General features: G+C 33.0%; 1 protein-coding gene across 3 annotated transcripts in view; it reads left to right on the forward strand.

Moving 5' to 3' along the window:
- Utx (Utx histone demethylase) overlaps nt 1–22,952 on the forward strand; it is a 356,173-nt gene that overhangs the window by 15,192 nt on the left and 318,029 nt on the right. For all 3 annotated transcript variants that reach the window (XM_035356392.2, XM_085809088.1, XM_085809087.1), the window contains exon 2: nt 6,944–7,010. In XM_035356392.2, coding sequence (XP_035212283.1) covers nt 6,944–7,010 — 67 coding nt within the window. The remainder of the gene's footprint in view (nt 1–6,943; nt 7,011–22,952) is intronic.

Consider the following 22,952-nt stretch of genomic DNA (forward strand, 5'->3'; position numbering starts at 1 on the left):
TTAATAAATATTGTATTATGTAGAAAGACGTAGCTGGAGTAATGAAACAAACTTTTAAAATATCATCTATGATTTTGTTAACAGAAACTAAGCAGAATAGTATTTTGGCATCTGATGTTAAAATATTGGAATTAAGGTTTTATTTCAAATACTAACACAAAGCTTTTATTTTTTCCACTATATATTGGTGTAGGATTTTATAGATTTTGATTTTTTTTTTGGTTTGCATTGAGAGACGGGAGGGAAAAAGACCACCCTATGTAGCAAAAGCTCTGTATGAAAACCTTCAGATTTGCAGCTCTCGTCATCCTAAAAATAAGTTGTGCCGAAAAAAATTTTAAGAATATTTGCAGACATGTCTATCATGTTGTAATGCCCTACGTATCAAATTTTATATTAAAACATTTGAACCCAAATCCCTCCATTAGTTTTCCTGGAGGTTGAGGGACTTGATGTTCGGAGGGGTAAACGAAAATTTTTCGCTTTCCAACGGCATAGTTCGTCAAAATGCTTCGGGCTCCAAATGTAGGGTTCCAACTTTTTATTTAACAGCAAAATGTGTAGGAACCTGGTGAGCACTTAAGCGAATAATCGCTTTAGTTCATGAACAGAGACGAAAACTCAAGACGGGTTAATTACCCTTTATTTCTCAAAATAAAAACTTAAGAGATGGCTCCATCTCAGAGCCTACAGCAGTCTTCACTTGGGTTTGAACTCAAAGTAATAAGAAGTAAAACTTAACTAATGACTAACTAAAGACATGTAGCTGAAGCTAACATAGTTCTATGTAGTTGGCCTGTAAATATCAAATTAGCTAGCAAAGCTATCAAGGGTCCGTAATACGGCCGAGTCCGTAATACGACGTGGTCAAAAGGCAAACGCACAGTGGTCAGAAACTCTGATTCTCTCTTTCAAAATCAGTAGAATTTCAGCTTAAATACTACTCCTTCTCATTTGCATTTCACGCGATTCTAAAAATACGCTCTGGTAAGGAATTTGTAAACTGAAATTAGGCAAGATAGGAAAGGTATCAAAATTTACCCAAAAAAAAAAAAAAAAAAAAAAAAGCTTAATATTTATTTGTTTACCTTATTAAACATTTCTTTCAATGTAAGTTGTTTAAGTTGCTTCATATTTGTTGCTACTACTTTCTCTTTAATTCTGTAGACGGACATAATCTCTTGTTTAGTTACATTGTAGAAGTTTTGTAACTGCTGTTTGGAGAAATCCGACTAACTTGTCGATCGAAATCTTTTCATTTTCAATAACCTCTTTGTCACTTTCTTCACTATCTGCAGTAGTATTTTCTGGATCTAGAACTGTGCTACAGACTTTGCCGTCTATTAATTGATTGATGATTGGGGTATTGCCATTGTAATGGAAAACTTCTGTTATATAATTTTTATTTATTACAGGTTCTCCACATTTCTTTACAAAATCCATTAATTGGAAAATTTCACCTGTGGTTTGCTATATATGAAAACCTTCAAAATTCGCGGCTATCATCTTTATCAGCCTCACCATGAAATACGGTAGCTGGTTATAAAGTATGCCAAACATTTTTTAAAGTATGTGGAGACACATCCTCCCATGATCTTGCGATGTACAAAGCGGATTTTATACTAAAATATTTTTTAAATTCTTGGATAGCCAAGAATTTTTGAAATATTTTTTAGACATTGTTTAAGAAATTTAACATTGACTTTAAAAATGCTACTTTATGTTTGAATTTCAGCACGTGCACTATTCCAATATCCATAGGCTGAATTATGAAGTACAATTTGGAGGAAAGAATAATATGGATACATTATCTTTCTCTAAAACTGTAAGTGAACTATGAGCCATACATTTGTCTACTATCAGGATAATTTTTGCATAATCAGGTAAACCTACCGAATTCAAAAGTTGTCGAGCCTCAGGTATGAAACAATTTTTAGACCAATCATTCATTAACACTTATGTCATCCATGCTCTTTTATTTGCATGATATATATAAAGGGGAAAATCTTTACTCCTTTAAATGCTCGAGGTCGTGTATTTTTTCCAATCACGAAAAGTTTACAACTATGCATTCCTGCAGAGTTTGTGCATGCTAAAATTGTTAGTCTTGCTTAAAAATCTTTAACACCAGTTGGAGATTTTTCTGTAGAGTTTGCCGAGGTATTTTGCGGTACATATTTCCAGAAAAGACCAGTTTCATCAGCATTGTAAATGTGCAGAGATAACTTTTCACTATTATTGAGTTCAATAAATTCGTCTGCAAATAGTTCAACAGCTTCAATATCAGCTATCATGAGATTGACGATGAAAGACAAGTTGTTTGCTAAATTTTGTCTTGCTTTTATCGTGCACTGAGACAATTAAGCCTGAAATGTATTATTTTAGTTATTTATTACACTTACGTCTATTTCTTGCGTGTGCTTAAGGCTTATCTGAGTCCTGAATAAATAAATTCCCACATATACTTAAGGCTTATCGAGGGCCGGCGTCAGGTATCTTACTGCCTGATGCCTCTGCATGTTCTAAATTCTGCTAAAAAGTGCTTCCCTAAGTATTAAATTTTTAAGGTCCCCAAATTTTCAGTTCTAGTGCTTTCCCTAAATTCTAAAAATTTTGTCATCCCTTAATTTTGTTGCTTGTGTTTCTCTAAATTCCCAAAATTTTGTCTTTCCTGAATCCTGCTGCCCATTTCGGCAATATGAGCTCTGGCGGTGGTTCTGGGTTTATGTGAATAACAAATTAGTCTTTCTTAATTTATTTAATTTAATTTTCTTAATTAATTTGATTTACGAGGACTCTTCACCAGATATGATGTTAAGGATTATGTTGGTGTCTTGACTAAAGATAAAATTACTCTGACATTCAACTCAACTGATCATAGAGATAGAGCACTAGCTGTGCTAATGAAAGATGAAGTGCAATTTAGCACTTTTCATCCAAAGAAGGAAACACTGCTTAAGGTGGTTATTCTGGGCCTGCCTGACGACTCGTCTGTGGAGGAGATCAAGGCTGAGCTGATCAAAGACGGATTTCCTGTGTTAAACGTGACGCAGTTTACTAGGAAAAGGGATGATAAAGCAGTTAAGCTGCCAGTTTTCTTTCCTTCGTCCTAGCTTTAAATGTAATCTTTAGGCCTTAAAGTATCATTAACAAAATCTATTTTTAGTGTATGGGAAGAAATTTTTGTTAAATTTTTCCTCGTCAACATTTTTTTGCACATTTAGCTTAAATCTGTGATCACCGCCAAGCATAATGTTAACAGAAACGTTTACCTTACTCTTTGTTATTCAATTACTAATATAAAAAAAAATTGTTTAGGCCTCTTTGCTTGAGTGGTTACACAAGTTGTCACGTGTTGATAAACCTGTGATGATGAAAGCCAAATATAATAAATAATGATTTGCCAGGTTGGGGGCATCGGGGATATAAAATATTAGTTGGTGTAAAATCAGCGATGTTTATATATAGAATATTTCGGTTTGAGATGTATAACCAAGCAGATATGTAGTTACGGGGTCAAATTATTGAGCACACTTCTTATTTATCTTTAATAGCGTAGTATTTTAATTAGTGCCGAAGTGAAATTAAGAACCGGGACTCTCCAAATGTTTTATTATGGGGGGGGGGACAATCAAATGCATATGCATAAAGCATACAAAATAGATAAATAAATAAATAAAAAATTAAAGTTGTTGCCGGCTTTGAGGTCCGGATATTGAATGTCCGGATCTTGGACTTTGAACTGTACTACTCCTTCTCATTAGCATTTAACGCGATTCTAAAAACACATTCTGGTAACGAATTTCTAAGCTGAAATTAGGAGAGAGAGGTAAGGAGCTTTAGCTTATGAATAACTGTTATAAACTTAGGATAAACCTTACAGGTTGAAAGTGTAGTTGTGGTTAATGCCAGTACAGCATCAGTCAATGTATTCCATTGCCCATGGTGTAATTCTCTAGCTGGCAATTGTTTGAAAGTAACATACAAGAATCTCTAATAAGAGAGAAATCACTTTTATGGCATACACAGTACCAACCTCTTACTAAATTGGTTAATAAGATCAGCTGCTATTATTACGTTTATATTTCCAGGAACTGAAACAAATGCATGCTAATCAGTAAAAAAAAACTGCCATTTATTAAACTCATCTTCATTACTTATAAAACTCAGCTTGTCAAAAAACTAGTTTTTTCAGTGCCAGAATATTCTGGCAGTGCCTATCAAAATGCTTTGTAGATCATCCATTCAACTCATAGACCGACTATGGATTATTTATCCTTTAGATATGTAGTGCTTTAGTGAAACAGGTCTGGACAAAATTTCAACCAGTGTGAGGTTAGAGTAGATTGAAGGGTACCCCTTGTATTATCATGAAGTTGATGTTTTGTTTATGGTAACCTGAGTAGTTGAATGTTCCATAAATATACTTTTACCTAGAACTGGGTGAACTCCTTTGACTTTTTAAGTGAAAATATATTTATGTGTACATGGACAAAGGGATGTGTGCAATGCCAAGTTTGTGCAATTCTCTGATTTCTTTTAAGTGAAAATAGGTTGACGTGTACATGGATAAAGTCAAGGGAGTGCGCGATGCCTAGTTTGTGCAATTCTGTGACTTTTTTAAGTGAAAATAGGTCGATGTGTACATGGATACAGAGTTTGTGCAATTCTTTGACTTGTTATTTTGTCTTTGTGTAGCAGCGATTTTTGGCAGCCAAAGTAAAAAGTCAAAGAATTGCACAAACTCTATATTCATGTACTGCCGAAAATTGCCAGTTTTCGCCAAGGGGTACCCGTAAGTACACTTCCCCCAGTCCCTGCCAGATAATGTTTGAAAAACTCTTAGTCTGGTTTGGAGCTGAGAGGGGTAGAATTTCTTCAGAAGCATTATAACTAAGTGAGCATTCTACTTGAATATTAGCTAATACAAGGTGAAAGAACAACTTCCGTACCTTGTCTTTTAAACTTTTTGCATTCAAAATATCTCTTTGGGATATATACATTAGGTGTCTTGGAGTTTTTAAAAAATTTCATGAAGTGCTTCATATGTTATGCCAGAATTTTCCAAAAAAACTAACTTCAGCATGTACTCTTTTAAGAAACAAAATTTAAAATGTATTCGTCATTTGTGTACTGAAAAGGAGAAAGTAAAATTATCAGAAATTAAGAAATATTGCTATTTTTACACAAAATTGTGTTTTGAGCTTTTTGCATAAACAATAAATAACCTGAAATTAAGGTTTTGAATATTTTTCATATCCTTAGGCCTCAAACTTTACATTAGGAACAATTGCATTTCAGTAATTATAAAAAATTGCCGAAAAGCAGCAAAATTTCATTCTTTTTCAAAACTTTGACTGCAATGTGTGAATGTAAAATATATTTTTATATAAAAACTGTATTTTTTATTTTGCATATCTAGACATAGGCAACTTTTCTGGGATATAGCGATCAAAAAGTAAAAAAAAAAAAAAATGGTTTTTCGTGCCACCCTACTTTAGCTTCTTTATGCCACAATGGAAAAAGGCAAGATACTTCAGGCCATACAAATTGTTTCTAACACCCGTGGCAGCTCATAACCTCCAAAATAAGTGAATATCACAATTACTTAGGTTTCATTGGAAATTTTTAGGTTTGGTCAGGTTTGACTGCAGAAAGATATTTTTGATTTCTACTTGTGTAGGAGAGAAATGTGCAGGTTTGATTGTGTTAATTCAAATTTGTTCACACATAAGAAAGCATATCTATAGAAAATGTTTTGAATGAATCAGTTATTAACTTGATTTATATGGTGAGCAGCCACTACCTAACACTAATGATCACTGATGGGGGGGGGAAGTAAAAGCATATTTAAATATAATGATTTTAAAATTTAATGACAGCAACATAGAATTATTTTAAAATTGTATTTGACATTTTTATACATGAAATTTAATTATAAATTTATAATTACTAAGATACAAGAAATTACAAAACTAATGTTATATTTGGCCTTAAATATGAGAAACTAATACATAAGTGTCTGATTCGATTGAAGTGGTTGCAATTCTCAGGGAGTTTTCAAAGTGTTCATCCAATATTTATGTTCTAATTTTACTTTTAGTGTGTTTCATTCTTGAAAATAGTTGTTCACGAATGTACTTGCTGCCAAGTAATGATAACAAAACATGAATAATGCATGACTGTATAAGAAGGCATATTTATCTCTGGATAGGTGTGATTTATAGAAGTTCAACAAAGAAATATGATAAAAATTTTCCTTAAATTGAATGTCAGATTGCAACTCTCTTCATTCTATTTGAAAATGTGCTAGCAGCATATCTATATCAACTGCAGATAGAGTGACAAAAATACAAAAATTTTGGTTATTTTCCCCAAGTCTTCAAATCCAATTTCAGATTTGCGTATCAAATTCAAAAGTGAGGCTGCATATTCTTTCCCCATTTTTAGGATTCTGTATGCCCAACATGTTGAAATGTGAATAATTATTTGCATTTGTTTGAGCGTACTTTATTTCACCACTCAAAACGCATTTTATTTTGTTTCAACTTGAAAAAACTTCAGATATTTTGATGTTTTTTATTTTCTTTAAACTATGTTGAAGATGAAACTCTTAAAGGTTTTACTGGAAGTAACAGTGTATTGTGTTAATTGTAAATACCATTGGCAATAAAAAATGGATATTTAAGATTTATGCCCGAAGTGCACAATAGATTTGTGCATGGGTAAAGTTTGTACAAAAACAAAAGTATTAATTTCATGTAAACAAAAGTATTTTAGAAGTACAATTTAAATTATTTGTTTAAAAAAGCATTAATTTCATATAAACAGAAATGTTTCAACAGTTGTTTGTGATCAAGTAATATTTTATTTTAACTTTAGTGCTTAACAAAATTATCTGCCACTTTATTGTTTTAAATCTTTTAATTTTTTTAATTTATAGTTCTCTTTATGGATTTCTGAAATTAAATGTACCTGAAAATGCTAAGAAAAAAGCTCTTATATTGAAGGTAAGTTTTGTGTTTAGGTGCTATTTTAATCTTGCTTTTTAAATTAATTTTAAAATCAAAATGCATATGATGCAGTTTCAAAAGCATTCATAAAGTGCTTGTATGTTTTAATAAAGAATAATAAATTATTGTTTCATCCACTGTGTAAGAATGTGTTTATGTATGCTTTGCAGAAGTAATTTTAAATGTCAATACCTAAATTTGCTTTAAAAAAATATGAAACAGTTTCAGAGAAAGTTCAGGAACTTTTGTATCCTTATGATGTAATTTTTATCTTTTATATTTTTAAAGTCAATTTACGTTATATTATGAGCAGAATGATGGAGAATGCTGGCAGTCATATCTAGAATCTCAGAGAGGGATGGTGATGGATAAAAAACTATCAGAGTTTTCCTGAATTAGCGAAGCAGGTGAATCTGTCATTTATAATAAAAATGAGGTTTGTATCACAACTTAGCCATAGAATCTCTTCTCGGCTATTAACAGGTTTACGAGAAACAGTTTAAAAAGAAGTGTTTTGGTGGAAGAATTTGTTTAAACAAGTTTTGTAATTACTTTTTTGTAGGTTTTTTTTTTTTTTTTTTTTTTTTAACATTTCCCAAGGCATTCCTATTTACAAAATATCAATATATCTGTCACTGATTTTTTGTTTCTGAGCTTATTATACTATAGTCTGCATATGTAAACTCTGAGAATAAATGTAAATTCAATACAGTTTTCCGTCATTTTATGAAGCTAAAAGTATATACAGTACTAAGTCTGAAATCTGGACGTCTATTATCCGGAATGATCTAAAATCTGGACTTCAAAACCGCCAACAAAGTTTTTCTCATAGGTTTTAAGCATGCTCATTTGATTCCCCCCTCCACGCGTAATAAAATATCCGGGGAGTCCCGATTCTTAATTTCACTTCAACACTAAATAAAATACAGTCAAAAGTCGTTAATTCGGACACCCATAATCCGGACCTCAAAGCTACAAACTTTCTACGCATGCTTCGCGTTGACGCATGCTCATAGGCGTTTACGCATGCGCGTAAGACCTTTACGGCTGCGAATATGCGTGTGCGCATGCGCATAATACGTTTACGCATGCACGTTTAATGTATAACATATGGTATAAGCTAAGCTAAAATTATGTAATTCAGTTAATGTTGCAGATTGCGATGTTCCTTAATCTTCGAATTGGATCCGGCTTATTATTTTTTGCAGACTGTTAGAGCAATTTTATAAAAGTAAGCTTGATCTTTCGATTATGTCATATAGAATTTCCGATATATATTTACTAATATGTGAAGGATCTACAAAGCGAAAGTATGTTTCGAAGTCCATTAAACAGAAAGTGGAATTGCTGCAAAAAATGAATAAAGGCATATCCTTTGATTATCTAATCATTCCGAAATATGTTTATCAATTTCACGCTGCTCTGCGGGGGAAGGGAAACGACACGGCGCGCAATGAATTGGAAGTTGATCTGTCAGCACTATCCTTATCTTCAGGGCAGATGTTTTTATTTCATTTGGCTTATAACTCCTTACTAAATGTAGTATTTCATATCGATGTACTCCGTCTTTGATATGATTTAGATCTAGTTCCTCATCATTGTAATTTGCTTCCGATAGCGAAGAAAGTGACAGAGGTTCTTGAAAATGAAAAAATTTCGATTGATAAATTAGTCGGTAGACACAGCAATTATAGGACTTGAACAGCGGACCTTTGTAACTGAACAAGAAATTATGTCTGTTTATAGAATTGAAGAGAATGTATCATCACATAAAAAACGAAGCAACTTAAACAACTTACATTGAAAGAAATGTTTAATAAAGTAAACAAATAAATATTAAGCTTTTTTTTTTTGTAAATTTTGATACCCTTTAGATCATAATTGTTCTTTATTTCATAAATTACGGTTTAATATTTTTAATTTTATAATTTCTGCATGCCATCTTACCAGATTTAAACTGATGATCTATAATCCGGAATCGCCGAAGTCCCGACGAGTCCAGATTAATGACTTTTGACTGTACCTTGTTATTGAAAAAACAATCATTTTAGCATAAATTTGTACCATCAGTAATTTGGCTCCGTTACTGCGTATGTGCTTGGCACACATCTCAAACTGAAAGATTCCACATAGGTATATCGTTGATCTGACGCCAACCTGGAGAATCATTATTTATTATACTTTCCTTTCATCATCACATGTTTATCAAAACATCACAACCTGAGTAATGATTCATGTAGCCTAAAACACTTTTTTATGTTAGTAATTGAATAATAAGGGAGTATGGCAAACTTTTATGTTGATGATGAGTGTTTTTATCGCTTGGCCGATGATTACAGATTTAAATTAAATGTACTAAAAAAATATTGACGAGGGAAAAATATATCAAAAATTTCTTTCCGTAATCTAAAAATAGATTTTGTTGATGATACTCTTAGACCCAAAGATTACATTTAGGGCTATTGGAATTAAGAATAACTGATCTGTTATTCACATAAACCCAGAACCAGTACCAGGGCTCGTATGGCCGCAATGAGTCTCAAAATTTAGGACCCACAAAGACTGCATCAGACGATAAGATATCTAGTGCCTGCTCTCAATAAGGCTTGAGTATATGCGGGAATTTATTTATTGAGAACTCTGATAAGCCTTAAGCATGTGGAAGAAATAGACATAAGTATAATAAATAACTAATACAATTTAAGCTTAATTGTCTCAGTGTGCGATGGAAGCAAGATAAAATTTAATGGAACAATTTGTCATTAGTCGCCAAGCTCATGATACATAGCCAAACATGTATAGTGAACGATAGCTAAATTTGATGATGATAGCTGCTAATTTTAAAGGTTTTTGGTAATCGCAAAATAAAGGTGAAATTTTCCAATTAACAGGTTTTGTAAAGAAATGTGGAGAAGCGGTAATAAATTAAGATGATATAAAAGAAGTTTTTAACTGTGATGACAATGCTTCTCGATCATCAATCAATTAATGAATGGCAAAATGTTTAGTATGGTTCTAGATCCAGAAAATACTGCTGCCGATAGTGAAGAAAGTGACAGAGAAGTTACCCAAAACGAGAAAATGTCGATTGACAAGTTAGTCGGATTTCTCCAAACAGCTGTTACAAAACTTCTACAATGTAACTAAACAAGAGATTATGTCCATCTACAGAACTAAAGACTAAGTAGTAGCACAGAATACGAAGGAACTTAAAACAACTTACATTGAAAGAAATGTTTAATAAGGTAAACAAATAAATATTAAGCCTTTTTTTTTTGTAAATTTTGATACCCTTTAAATCATAAATACTTCATTATTTCATAAATCTTGATTTCATATTTTTAATTTTATAATTTCTACATGCAATCTTAATAGATTTAAATTGATGATCTAATATTCGGAAAAATCCCAATTCCGGAATCGCCAAAGTCCCGACGAGCCCGGATTTCAGATTTTGTATTGTATTTGAAATCTTTTGTATGTCAGAGTGTATAGTTATGATGTCATTACTATTAATTTATGTGAAAAAATTTTATAAATTCCCAGACCTTCACAAAAACCTATTTTTACCATTTGAAGTAGCACCTAAAAACTAAGCATTAAATAAACGTAAATCAGAGCTAAATTAGGAGGGCCAGAGCTCTGTGAATTAGATCAGGGGTAGCAAAAAAGTAAATAAATAAATGAAAGTGATAACAGATAAAACATTATATAATGTGTAATAAGAATTAAATATAGGGTAACCAAATAAATAATAAATTTAAATGATGTGTTATAAGAATTAACCTCTTCGGCGTCCGTTACGTGTCTAGCACATTCAAGTGAAACTTCCGCAGGGCGGGTGTAACATGCCTCAAGCATTCTTCTACATTTTTTAAACGTTTAAAACGCTTTCTAAATGTTTACTTGTTTGAGATTTTATTTTTGTTTGTTACCTCCATAAGGGTAGCACTAATCAGGCATTCTGTTTCTAATTGAATTTGCCCTGGTGTTTTACGAATATTCGCACCATTTTACATAAGATACAAGACAGTGAGAGATGGCTTCAACGTTTACTGAGCAGAAAAAGAGAAAAAATGAGGTTGTGAATTGGAAAGACAAGAAGAATATATGTTTGATGATTACAGTCATAATAACTCGATGATTGATGTTGGAACACAGAAAAGAACTGTAAAAAACCAATAATTGTAAAAGATTACAACAACAAAATGGAAGGAGTGGACCGCCTGGATCAGATGTTATCAAATTATCTTGCTGTTAGAAATAAGCAGAGATATTATTATTTTTCCATTATGCTTTATTTCCTTATAATTTTACTTAATATTCATTGACATTCATCCACTACAAAAGTTATGTATGAAAAGCTATGATGTACGGAGAAAACAACATTGCACGCTACGAAAAACAGACTGCCGCTGGGGGGGGGTAAATGAAAAAGGAGAGGACGGCGAAAGGGGTAAATGAAATAATGAAACAAATAATATACAAATGGTTTGAAAATAAAAGAAAGGTAATTACATATTTCAGGCAGGTAAAATTGCTTTTGCGTCTTAAAATAAAGATGACAAAGTAATATCCCTATGTCATTTGCATTTATTTAATCTCTACATCTAAAATTTGTAGTTTCTAATGCACTTATTGCATGGATGAGTACAGTTCATAAATATTTATCTTTCTAAAAGGATCACGTTTTGGCAAGTGGAACCATTTCTAAAGCTGTTCAGATTTTCTTATGTATTTGGCTGTTTTCAGATAAAGTGAAGTTTATGTTCAGTTGCAACTTTGGACATCAGTTTTACTAACTGGCTTCCCGTTCTCGACCCTCGCCCCCCAAAATTGGGTACTTTCTGATTATCTACACCCCGTATAAGAAATTTGTGAACATGTTGCCAACATAAAATTCCTTCCTTGGTCGGAATGTATCTGAAGAGACACTGTAAACCTGGAAATCCCATGCTGTATCATTTCCTCTGCTACTGTAATAGCCTTTTGATTAGGGATAAGATATGCTTCAGGCCATTTTATGAAGTAATCAATGACAAAAAATATATGTGCTGCCATTAGCAGATTGTGACAGGAGTCCCAGGATATAAAAAATGATATGTTCTCAAGGCATTCCTACATTGTAGCTTTGCAGCTTCCCTCAGCTGCCTGTCTTCAGTCATTTCTGGCCCGCACTAGCATCTCATGTTTGGCACCACTTTTGCATGTCAGCTTTTGTATTACTTCAGTAAAAGTACTCTGTTGAGCTGAATATCAAAAGCCTACATTTAAAATTATATAAGATTCTAGTTGGGGGGGGACATACTTCAATTATAAAAGGTGATGTATTTTAATTATAATAAATTCCTGCCAAATATGAAAGTTGACGGAGATGTCGCCACTCATTCTGATAAAAAAATTAAATGAACAGATCATTCTTTGTTTTGTTAGATAATAAAGAAATACAAATTACAGATTGCTTAATCATAATTTTTCACATTACATCACTAATATTTATCTGTTTTCAAAGTCGCATATCATGGGTTTTTATTTATGCTCGGATTCTGTATCTTTGAAGAATGCTCCACTTCATGTAGTACCAACTATTTATCATTTTTTTCAAAATGTGAGGAAAAAGTAGAATTCATATCCTTCTTTTCAAAAATAAAACTGGCTTATCAAATTTATTTATATTTAACCGAAATGAAATTTTTATGATTATGTTGTGACATCATACATATTAATTATTGGCACTAAATCATACTGTTTGGTGACAATGTATATATGTTAATAGTACAGTAGAAGTCCAGAAACCTGCAGAGCTTGGGACCAGAGGTTGTGAGGATTTTAGGATTTTGCGGATTTCAGGACAGAAAAGATAAATCCTAATATTCAGACTAAAAGTGCAAAATAAATAAGGCGTATTAGATACATTTAATTAAATTATTATATACATTATTGCATATATGCATTAAATTATTATTACATATATAAATTGATTATATTATTCATTGTATTATTATATGTACACAGCATCGAGGTTTGCCGATTTCGCCTCGTGCAAAGATTTCCGGTTTCGGATTCCGGGGTTAGAATCACTGTTGCTGTAAAATTTCAACAGCTTTTCTTTATTTTTCCACATATCATACACAATCATGTTGCAATTCCATACAATTCTGCTATAAACCGAGGAGTAGCACCTGCTTCCATCTTTTGCAGAATTTGCATTTTTTGCGTTACCGTCAATGCAACGTGTTTACGTTTTTCAACGTTGCAAGCAGTAAAATCCTGAGAGCGTTTCTTATATGTAATTGTATTAAAAAGGGCTGAAATTTAAAATATTCTTAATTTATCCACAAAATATCTGGATAATCTCATGAAATAACAAAGCTCAGAAAATACAAGAACGTGAATTGTGAACTTAAAAGAAGAGTTGAGTGAATCGTCTGCTTTTTTACCTCAATGCAGATTAGATGGGGAGGGGGAACTTTTATCATGATGTCAATAATTTGGTATTTCCGTTATGACTCATTATTATTCGGTAATTGTGACGTCATTATTCGGTAAGTATTTTTTCTTCGATATTTCGTACTCAATGTTGTAGTTTCCGGAACCTATAAACTGAGTGTTTATATTTTGTGAGGCAACGCAGATTTCAGGAGTCGGCGGATTTTCGGTATTTGACTGTATTTCAAGCTTTATAATGGCATTGCAAATCCCTTATAAACTGACTTTTTCAGGAGAAACTTTTTTTTTTTCTGAAGTTCTTAAATATTCCAGTTACTTGAGCTTTTCGGTTAGTTAAATGGCGGAGTGCGGCTTTTACTGTATATATGGCGATGGTGAAGATTTTGTGGAAAATGAAACCATTCAACTTATTGATCAGGTCAAAGTGGTAATAGATGTGATGCACAATGCTGGTAGCGAAATAGATGTCATGAACTCTTAGAACCATAAAAATTCTTGGATAAACACAATATATATTTATTACTTGATGATTTTGCTGTTTAAACTTCATATCGAGTAGCTCAGCATAGTAGGAGCAGTCTGATCCCCAAAATTTTTAAATATGCTCTTGCATTTGTTTAAACAAAAAAGAAAGAAGGCGAAGCGAGAAACGTGGTCTATTCAAGCAGCAGCAGGAGAAAAGGTGATATGCAATAACTGAGGTCGTATTTATAGTGAAAAAAGTCTATGTTTTAATTCTGAGCAGCAATTGGACTAAAGATTTCACAGTGCAGAGAAACTGTAGGGAAAGCGTGATGTAACATGCTGCAGAGTGACACAAAATGTTGCAAATATATTTGGAGCGGGGATGTCTTTAGTTAAAATTTATAATTTAAAGATCTATTGCCAATTGCTTCTGATTAAGTTTAATAATTTTGTTTCATCTTTTACATATATATGTGTGTGTGTGTGTGTGTGTGTGTGTGTGTGTGTATCACAACTGCCAGTCTTCTAGTTTAACTGGCAGATACCTTGTAAATTACCGAATCTTCCGGTTTTTAAATTTTTTGCTTTTGCTAAGGAAAGTGTTTCTCAAGAAAAAATAAAGTTTATTAAATTAATAAACTTAAATTGGATGAATTCCAAAACCGATGTCTGGTAATTTACAGCATAATTTTTTTAATAAATTTTGTGTGAATTGTCTTGGCATTGGTAGGTCTTTTTAAAGAGATTCACCCAATGTTTACTTAGTAGCCATTCTAAGTGTCCTGTTTGTATGAAGGAAATACATATGGTCGAACGTTGGAGGATACTGGCACTGCGCAGGATATTTTTGACTCTTATTTTTGTGAATTTATTTGGCGATGCCAGTATACAGATTCTAGTTCAGATAATTTTAGGAAGTTTTTGGATGCTATTGAAGAATTTTGTGTGCCACAGACTGAAAACACAGAAATTTCTAAATAAGGTAAGTGGATATTTCCTTTGTGTAGTGCTTAGATGCTATAAGATGAATTTCCTTTTTTGTATTATTTCATTGTTTGATTTAAAATGTAGTTTATTTAGATTATATACTTTTTTGTTTGGCTCTAATGTAGAATTTGGCTGTTCCGTTGACCTTTTTAACTGAACATTAGATCAGTGTGCACTTAGAGAAAGTCAAGAGAGTGCACAATGCCTAGTTTATGCAATTCTCTGTGTTTTTTAAAGTGAAAATAGGTAGATGTATACATGGATACCAAGTTTGTGCAATTTTTTTACCTTTTAGTAAAAAATCGCTGCTACAGAAAGCCAAAATAACAAGTCGAATTGCACAAACTTGGTGTCCATGTACCGCAAATTTTTGCCAAGGGCCACCCATAAATGTATTTTTACCAAGAATCTCTCAAGTTTTCATATTACAAGGTTGGCAGCTAGATAGATAGATATGGGGGTAAGATAAAATATGTAAAGCAATCTTCTGATTTTAATTGGCAGTAGCCGCTTATATTTTTAATTTTAATTTGTGTATATCATCTTTCTATCCTAAGTAACAATTGCTTGCAATATATGTAATAATATATTTTAACTGCTTCATTTCAAATAAATACGTATCATACAATTTACGTTACAGCGATTTACATAACACTACAATGTAGGTATGTTTTAGCCAGTGAGTGGGTAAGTTTTCTTTTGAATCATAGGATTCATTACAGCAATTTACATAATGCTGCAATGCAGGTATGTTTTATGCACTGAAGTGAATAAGATTTCAATTGAATCAAAGTGTTTTGGGGAACTAAAACATTTGATACTTTCCCAGGCTTCTTTCTAAGTGTTACACTTTGCTACTCTTCTGTTACATTTTGCCGCTTGCTTCCTTCTAGCAAACATGTTGTGACTCACTTCTCTCTCTCATTCTTTGTATGCCTGAATATGTAGTAAACTTCCGAAAATGTTATTGGCTGCACTATGCAACCAAAATGTGGCACTATGCAGCCAAAGATTGGCTGCATAATCCTTCTTCTACACAAAATCCTTCTTCTACACAAAAGCACCATCTTCAACCATACACCATGATAAAAATTATTTGTGTCTTCTATCACATTCCTAAATTATTACATGTATAAAAGAGTTGACAGGATTTACTACAAACTCAAAATCCACTGGAATTTCCCCCCTCCACAGCCTCAAATCTTGTCAACTCTTTTATAAATTTAGGAATAATAGAGAAGACACAAATAATTTAAATCGGGGCCGGTGACTCTAGATGAATGTGTGGATTGCGTATTGCTTCAGTAGAAGGATGGAACTTGCAGACCAATGTAGCTGTAGTTTCAACAGATTTTTCTGGGAAAAATCATATGGAAACTGCTAATTATTATTATTTTGAATTTGAATATGTAACTATATTTTCTTAAATTATTGGATTTTAAAAATTCAGCACTATTTTATAAAAATGATTAAAACTTTATGGTATCAAAAGATTAATTTTTCATAATTATGTTTAATAAAACGAAGTTAAAGATTAGTAATTATTTTATTTGGGGAAGGTTATTAAAAATTACTGCAGTAAAAATAATATTTTTAATTATTGTTTAAAAAAATCTTTGAATTATTTAAAGAATGAACTGAATGTAAAAAAAAATGGGTGAGGTAATTTTGAAGAACTGGTACAGAAAAATGAACATAAAATTGTGCTATGACTGTAATGTAGGAAATATGAAATGTTTTAATATTAAATATTATTATAATGAATATACAAATATGAAAATTTTAAGAAATTGAATGCTTTGATAGTTTACGTGAATACTGTAATTAAAAAAGTAAATTTAATTTGAAATTATGGTCAATGACTGTTATCATTAATTTATCTCTACATATAATAAAAGAAAGAGTCTGTCTGTGTGTGTCTTTCGTTTGCACTGTGCGTAAGCTAATAGACCCACGGCTACGAAATTTGGTATGTAGGGGCATCTAGAAAAGTGCTAGTGCCCCTCGAAGCGATTTTTTTCGAAATTTGAATTTTTTATATTTTATGTTTTGTGATGAAATCGCGGCATTTTAAGACATAATGGGCTATAGGAAAGCGAGATTTTACTCTACACACTCCATTTTCACATCGTCATGAAACGTAGGCACTTAGCTATTTTACAAACTTAAAATAAATTCCGTGTTTCAAAAAATCGATTAAATACAAATTTATTTAACAAAGAGTTGAAAAGGTAAAAATTTATTTAACACCTTTTCAACAGGATTTTTTCTAAAAAAAGTTTATTTTTAAAAATGTACAGTTTATTTTTCTTTAATTTTTGGACACATTAAACTTTCATCCTTGCCACTGCTTTTACAAAAGGAATTTAAAAAATGATAATATTTTGTATTTTTTTAAAAAAATTTTAAGTGAGGCTTCCGAGTACACTTCTCACATCTTTAAAAATGTGATTTTGGCAACAATTCTCCTCTCTCATTGTTGTTGATAGATTTTTGATGAAATCGCATCAATGAGAACCTCACAGTGTTGACAGTGGTCCAGATTTATATTCCCAAATGAAGAAATTTGAAAATTCTATCCGAAGTGGAGATGGGAACATTCTACAGGTTACAGTCGGAAAAGAAGCATCACATGTGTTAATCCGATGAAAAGTACGCTGCATGATAATACTACTAAAAAGGTATTTGGTGAAAATTAGTGTTAAAAATGTGCACATGAAGGCATACATCTATAGTTTCTAAAAAATAAAATGCTGCTGATGGTGCCCTAGTGGTAAATGAAAATCAATGAGTGCTTAGTGTTTCTTGTTCGAAGGGAACAAAATTGGTTCAAGAGGTATGCATTAGTGCTTCATTTTTCTTGCCCAAAAGAAACAAAGGTGTCAGAAAAGTGTGTTAATATGCTTGTGATTTAAGGAAAAAATTAGTGTGGGAAAAAAAAAAAAAAAAAAAAAAAAAGCTGAAAATAGGCTTGCATGATCAATGTGCAATGCAGTGATCTTAAAATTGTTTACCAATATTCTGAAGACAGCAAAACATATCAAGTTGATCAGTTAGTTATTATTAATTGTGCTCATTTGGTCTTGGTACAATTTCGTACATTTACAAGTTATTATCAAAATGTTGCTCCTAATTTTGCAGCGTGACATTTGAATAGTTTTTGAGATACGAATTATCAAGTTTTAAGTGCATTTATTCTTTTTATTTTAATGGATGAACATGAATGGTTATTAACACTTTAGTGTTTGTGATCTATACATTTTTAGATATAATTGCTTTAATTCTTAAATGCATTTATTTATATATCTATCTATATATATATATAATTTATTTACTAAAGAAATATTGATTATATTATCTTACTTTGCAGCTGTTGTGCAAGTATTAGGAAATTTATTTCGGTTTCAATGAATTTCAGTTCATTAATTCAATATATATACACTGACTACCAATAAGTATTTGGACACCTATGCAAGTGACGATATCTGCGGTCCTAAGGTACGTCACGCACTCCGCAGGTATATATCGTGTAGGAAACAGGCTTTAGTCGCATGCAAGATGCCTCACAGTTCGGAGCTCTCTGATTTCGAGAAAGGTATAATTATCAGGTATCACAAATGTGGCGGATCCTTAAGGGACATATCTAGCAATCTGAAGTACCCAAAATAGACAGTGGCTTATGTGATTAAGAAGTGGAAGGTGAGCGGTGATTGTCAGAATGTGCCCCGAGTGGGCAGACCAGCGAAACTGGGACATAGAGACCGATGAGTGCTGTCCAGAGAAATTCGGAAGAACTGCACCCAACTGATGGCCCTCATCCGTGAGGAGTTTCAACAGGCATCCGGGAGTATTGTTTCAATGAATACCATCCATAAGGAAGCACATCTGCTTGATTTTCATGGTCACGCTGCTGCCCATAAGCCTTTGATCACAAAGTCCAACCGCGCTGCTCAGTTAATGTGGTGCAAAGCACATCGAAATTGGACCGTAGATCAGAGGAAACGGGTTCTTTGGAGTGACAAATCAAGGTTTACCCTTTACCGTTCGGAGGGCAGGGTCTGGGTCTGGCATCTACCTGGAGAATGTCTTTTGCCAGAATGCATTGTGTCAACAGTGAAGTTCGGCGGAGGTGGAATTATGGTCTAGGGGTGTTTCTCCTGCTATGGGCCCCATTCATGGTAAGCTCAACTCCGATGCCTACTGCACTATTTTGGATGACAATGTGCTTCCTACGTTGTGGCAGTTTTACGGGTTGGACCCCTGTTACTTTCAGGATGACAATGCCAGTTGTCATGTTTCGACGTTAAGCAAGGCTTGGTATGGTGCCAATGGAGTTCATCGAATGGACTGGCCTGCCCAGAGTCCAGACCTGAACCCTATCGAGAACCTTTGGGACAAGTTGCATCGCTAAATACAGGGGTGCACTACCCGTGCAAAATCGGTGAAGGAACTTCTATGTCTTCTCCAAGCCGAGTGGAAGAAAATACGACTAGCTGTCATACAAAGACCTGTGGAAAGTATGCCCCGGAGGGTCCACGCTGTAATTACTTCTCGTGGAGGCTCTACCAACTATTGATTTTGAATAAAGTTAGTTTTTCTTTTTTATCACAGGTGTCCAAATACTTATTGGTAGTCAATGTATAATAATAATTTATTTACTGAAGAAATATTGGTAAATTGAGGATTTGATTTAATATACAAATTATGTAAGGATATTTGGTAATGTTTCCTATTGGCCTAATTAAGTTTAACATAAATTTCCCATAATGTCATATTTAATCAGCTCTAGAAAATATGATCCAGTCACGATTGTGGAAGAATTTGGGATTGAAGTATTATCTACATTTAAAATTTTGAACTTAAAGGAAAAAATTCTAGCTAGTGAAACTATGAGGAGCAGTGTTAAGGAATAAATATTCTTTGTTATCGCCAAGAGATGGCATTAGAAGACCATCTATTGGCTTACTTAACCGTTCCCCTTCTGAACATGTGACTTGAAAAACGATTCTTCTTGAAGGTAGAATTCGATGCAGTACGCAATATAATTTAGATTGCCTTGGAAACATGGCACATCAAATCTAAATAATAATAGGGAAATTACGGAACAAAGATTTAATTGACTTAGAAAACGATTTAAAAAAAAATCCTGATCTATTTTCCGAATACATGAACGTATTAAGAGATCATTTAAAACAAAATATTATTAAACCAGTTACAGAAATTTCAAATGAAGAGGATATCGTGTTTTACTTACGACATAGGGAAGTTATACGCAAGGATCAAGCTACAAGTCAATTATATATTGTTTGTGATGCATCATCACATGTCCCAGGATCCATTTCTTTAAATGACTGTCTACATGTTGGGCCAAATTTATACCCCAAAATATTCGAAATATTATTAAGATTTCGGTATAATCCAATAGCTTTCACTGCAGATATAAAACAGCCCTTTTTACAGATTCTCATACATGAAAAGGATCAAGATGCAACCAGGTTTCTGTTTTATGAATTCTCTAATGATGAAACCATTTCTCCTTACATATATAGGTTCACTAGAGTTTTATTCGGGATAAATAGTCCATTTCTATTAGCCGCTACCATTAAACATCATTTGAAAAAATATAATAAACTTTATCCTACAACGGTTCACTTTTTAAATGAGAACGTATATGTAGATGATGTGATTGGAAGCCAACCAACAATCAATGAAGCATTAGTTACGAGTGTAGAATCGGTCCAAATATTTAAGGAAGCAAGCATGCAGCTTCACAAATGGAATCACAACATGAATTGTGGATAAAACAGGATATCGTTCCAGATGAAAATCCTGAAGATTTTAATAGAGAAAATTTCCCATTTAATGTCTTAGGTATGGCATGTGATAATTCAAAGGATTTATTGTAGTTTGATATTCGAAACCTATTGTCTTTCACATCTAAACCAATAGAAACAAAACAATTTCTTCTACAAGTATTGGGTTGGATATTCGATCCGATTGGAATTTTAGGACCTTCTTTCACTGTTAGAATAAAGTGCTTAATACAGAAGATTTAGTGATCGCAAATAGATTGTGATGAACCGTTGCCTGAAGATTTGTTCTCGGAATAGAGAAAGTGGTGTGAAGAGCTACCTCAAATGGCTGAATTCTCCAACTCTCTTTACCTTTTCATGCCCTCAAACTTTAATGTCGAAAATCTTGAATTACATTGCTTCTCGGATGCAAGTGTCAAAGCCTATGGTGTAGTCACATATTTACGTTTCACGACAGATAATAAAGAAATCAAAACGGCCTTTATCTCTTCTAAAAATGGGTAGCCCCACTAAAACCCCTTACTTTACCGAGGTTAGAATTAATGGGGGCATTGTTATCAGTTAAGTTAGTCAATCTGAAAGCACTGAAATTGAAAATTCTGTGCTATTTTTGGACAGACTCAACAGTTACTTATTTTTGGATCCAAAAACAACCTGAAGCCTTCAAAGTCTTTGTCAAGAATCGTGTCGAAGAAATACAAAAATTGAGACCACCTCAAGATTGGCATTATTGCCCAGGTGTCAACAACCCTGCAGGTCTCATATCTCGGGGAACGAAGATTTCGAAGTTAATAAACAAGACCATTTGGACGCAAGGTCGCCAGTGGCTTCAACTCTCTCACGAACTTTGGCAAAGATTAGATATTAAAGAAACAATAGATGAAAACAAACTGGAATACCGAAAAGGATCCGGTGATATACATCAACTTGAATGTATAATTGAAAAAAGTACAGATGATCTTTTCAACATATCAAAATATAGCAAATTAGAGGTGGGTGTTAAGAGTCACTGCTTGGACAACACATTTCATCAGAAAATTAAGAAAAATTAGCGACGTTCAAGGAACTCTCACAGCTGAAGAGTTACAAGAAGCAGAAAATTTCTGGATAAGATCAGAACAAAAGAAGTTTTTTGCCGAAGACTATAAATCCCTCAAAGAAGGTAATTCGGTTGAAAAAATTCTCCTTTGTACAATTTTCTTCCTTACATTGATGAAAAGAAAATCATGAGGTTGAGAGGAAGATTGGAATTTTCTGACTTCTCACTAGGTAATAAACATCCAATAATCCTACTTAAAAATTCCCGACTGATGATGCTAATTGTACGCAAAGAACATGAAAAGATAATGCATAGAGGAATTGCTGCAACTATAGATAAAGTCAGATGATGTTTCTGAATTCCTAAAGGACGCCAGTTAGTCAAAAAAGCATTAAAAAGTTGTATGATTTGCCAAAAATATTTAGCTAAACCAGCAGACCTGATGACAGCACCCTTACCAAAGGATAGAATCCAAGAATCACCTCCATTTGCAGTCTGTAGAATTGATTTTGCTGGACCAGTTTACATAAAGAATTCTAAAAACACTTGAAAATCCTATTTTGTTTTATTCTTTTGTGCAGTAACCTGAGCTATACACTTAGAACTTGCATCAGATATGTCAACAGAATCCTTTTTACTTGCATTTCATAGATTTTTGAGCAGAAGAGGAAACTGCATAATCATCTACTCTGACAACGCCAAGACATTTAAGAGGACAAAGAAAGAACTTGAGAATTTTTCAAAAGTTTTAAAAGATGATGTTCAGTAGTGATTAAGAGCTGCCGACAGGAGGTGCTGCTAGCGCGTTATACTCTCGACCTACGTAATTTGAATTCAGTATTCTTTTCTTTTGTGTACTTGCTGTAACAGATCTTACAGCTTTGTGATTGAGAATTTAAAATGTTTTGGAGCCAGATCGTTCCTCTACAGCAACAAAATGATTAATAAATGTATAATAAAGTAAATATCTTTGTGATGATAATCTTTGTTATTAAATACAAAGTCAACCAGCTCCTGAGTACAGTTCAAGTGGTCTGTCGAGAATCGAAGGTGAGCTCTCCCATTTTAATCTCTATTAAATTTGAAGAGTATATCTGTAATAAATATAGAAGCTCTAAAAACTAGAAAAAGAGTGTTAAAAAGTTCATTGACGCGGCATAAAGATAAAGTTGTTTCGTCATTAGA

Source organism: Stegodyphus dumicola, chromosome X2 (genome assembly GCF_044657685.1).
Source record: "Stegodyphus dumicola isolate Sdum_Otavi_A_Nest chromosome X2, ASM4465768v1".
NCBI lineage: Eukaryota > Metazoa > Arthropoda > Arachnida > Araneae > Eresidae > Stegodyphus > Stegodyphus dumicola.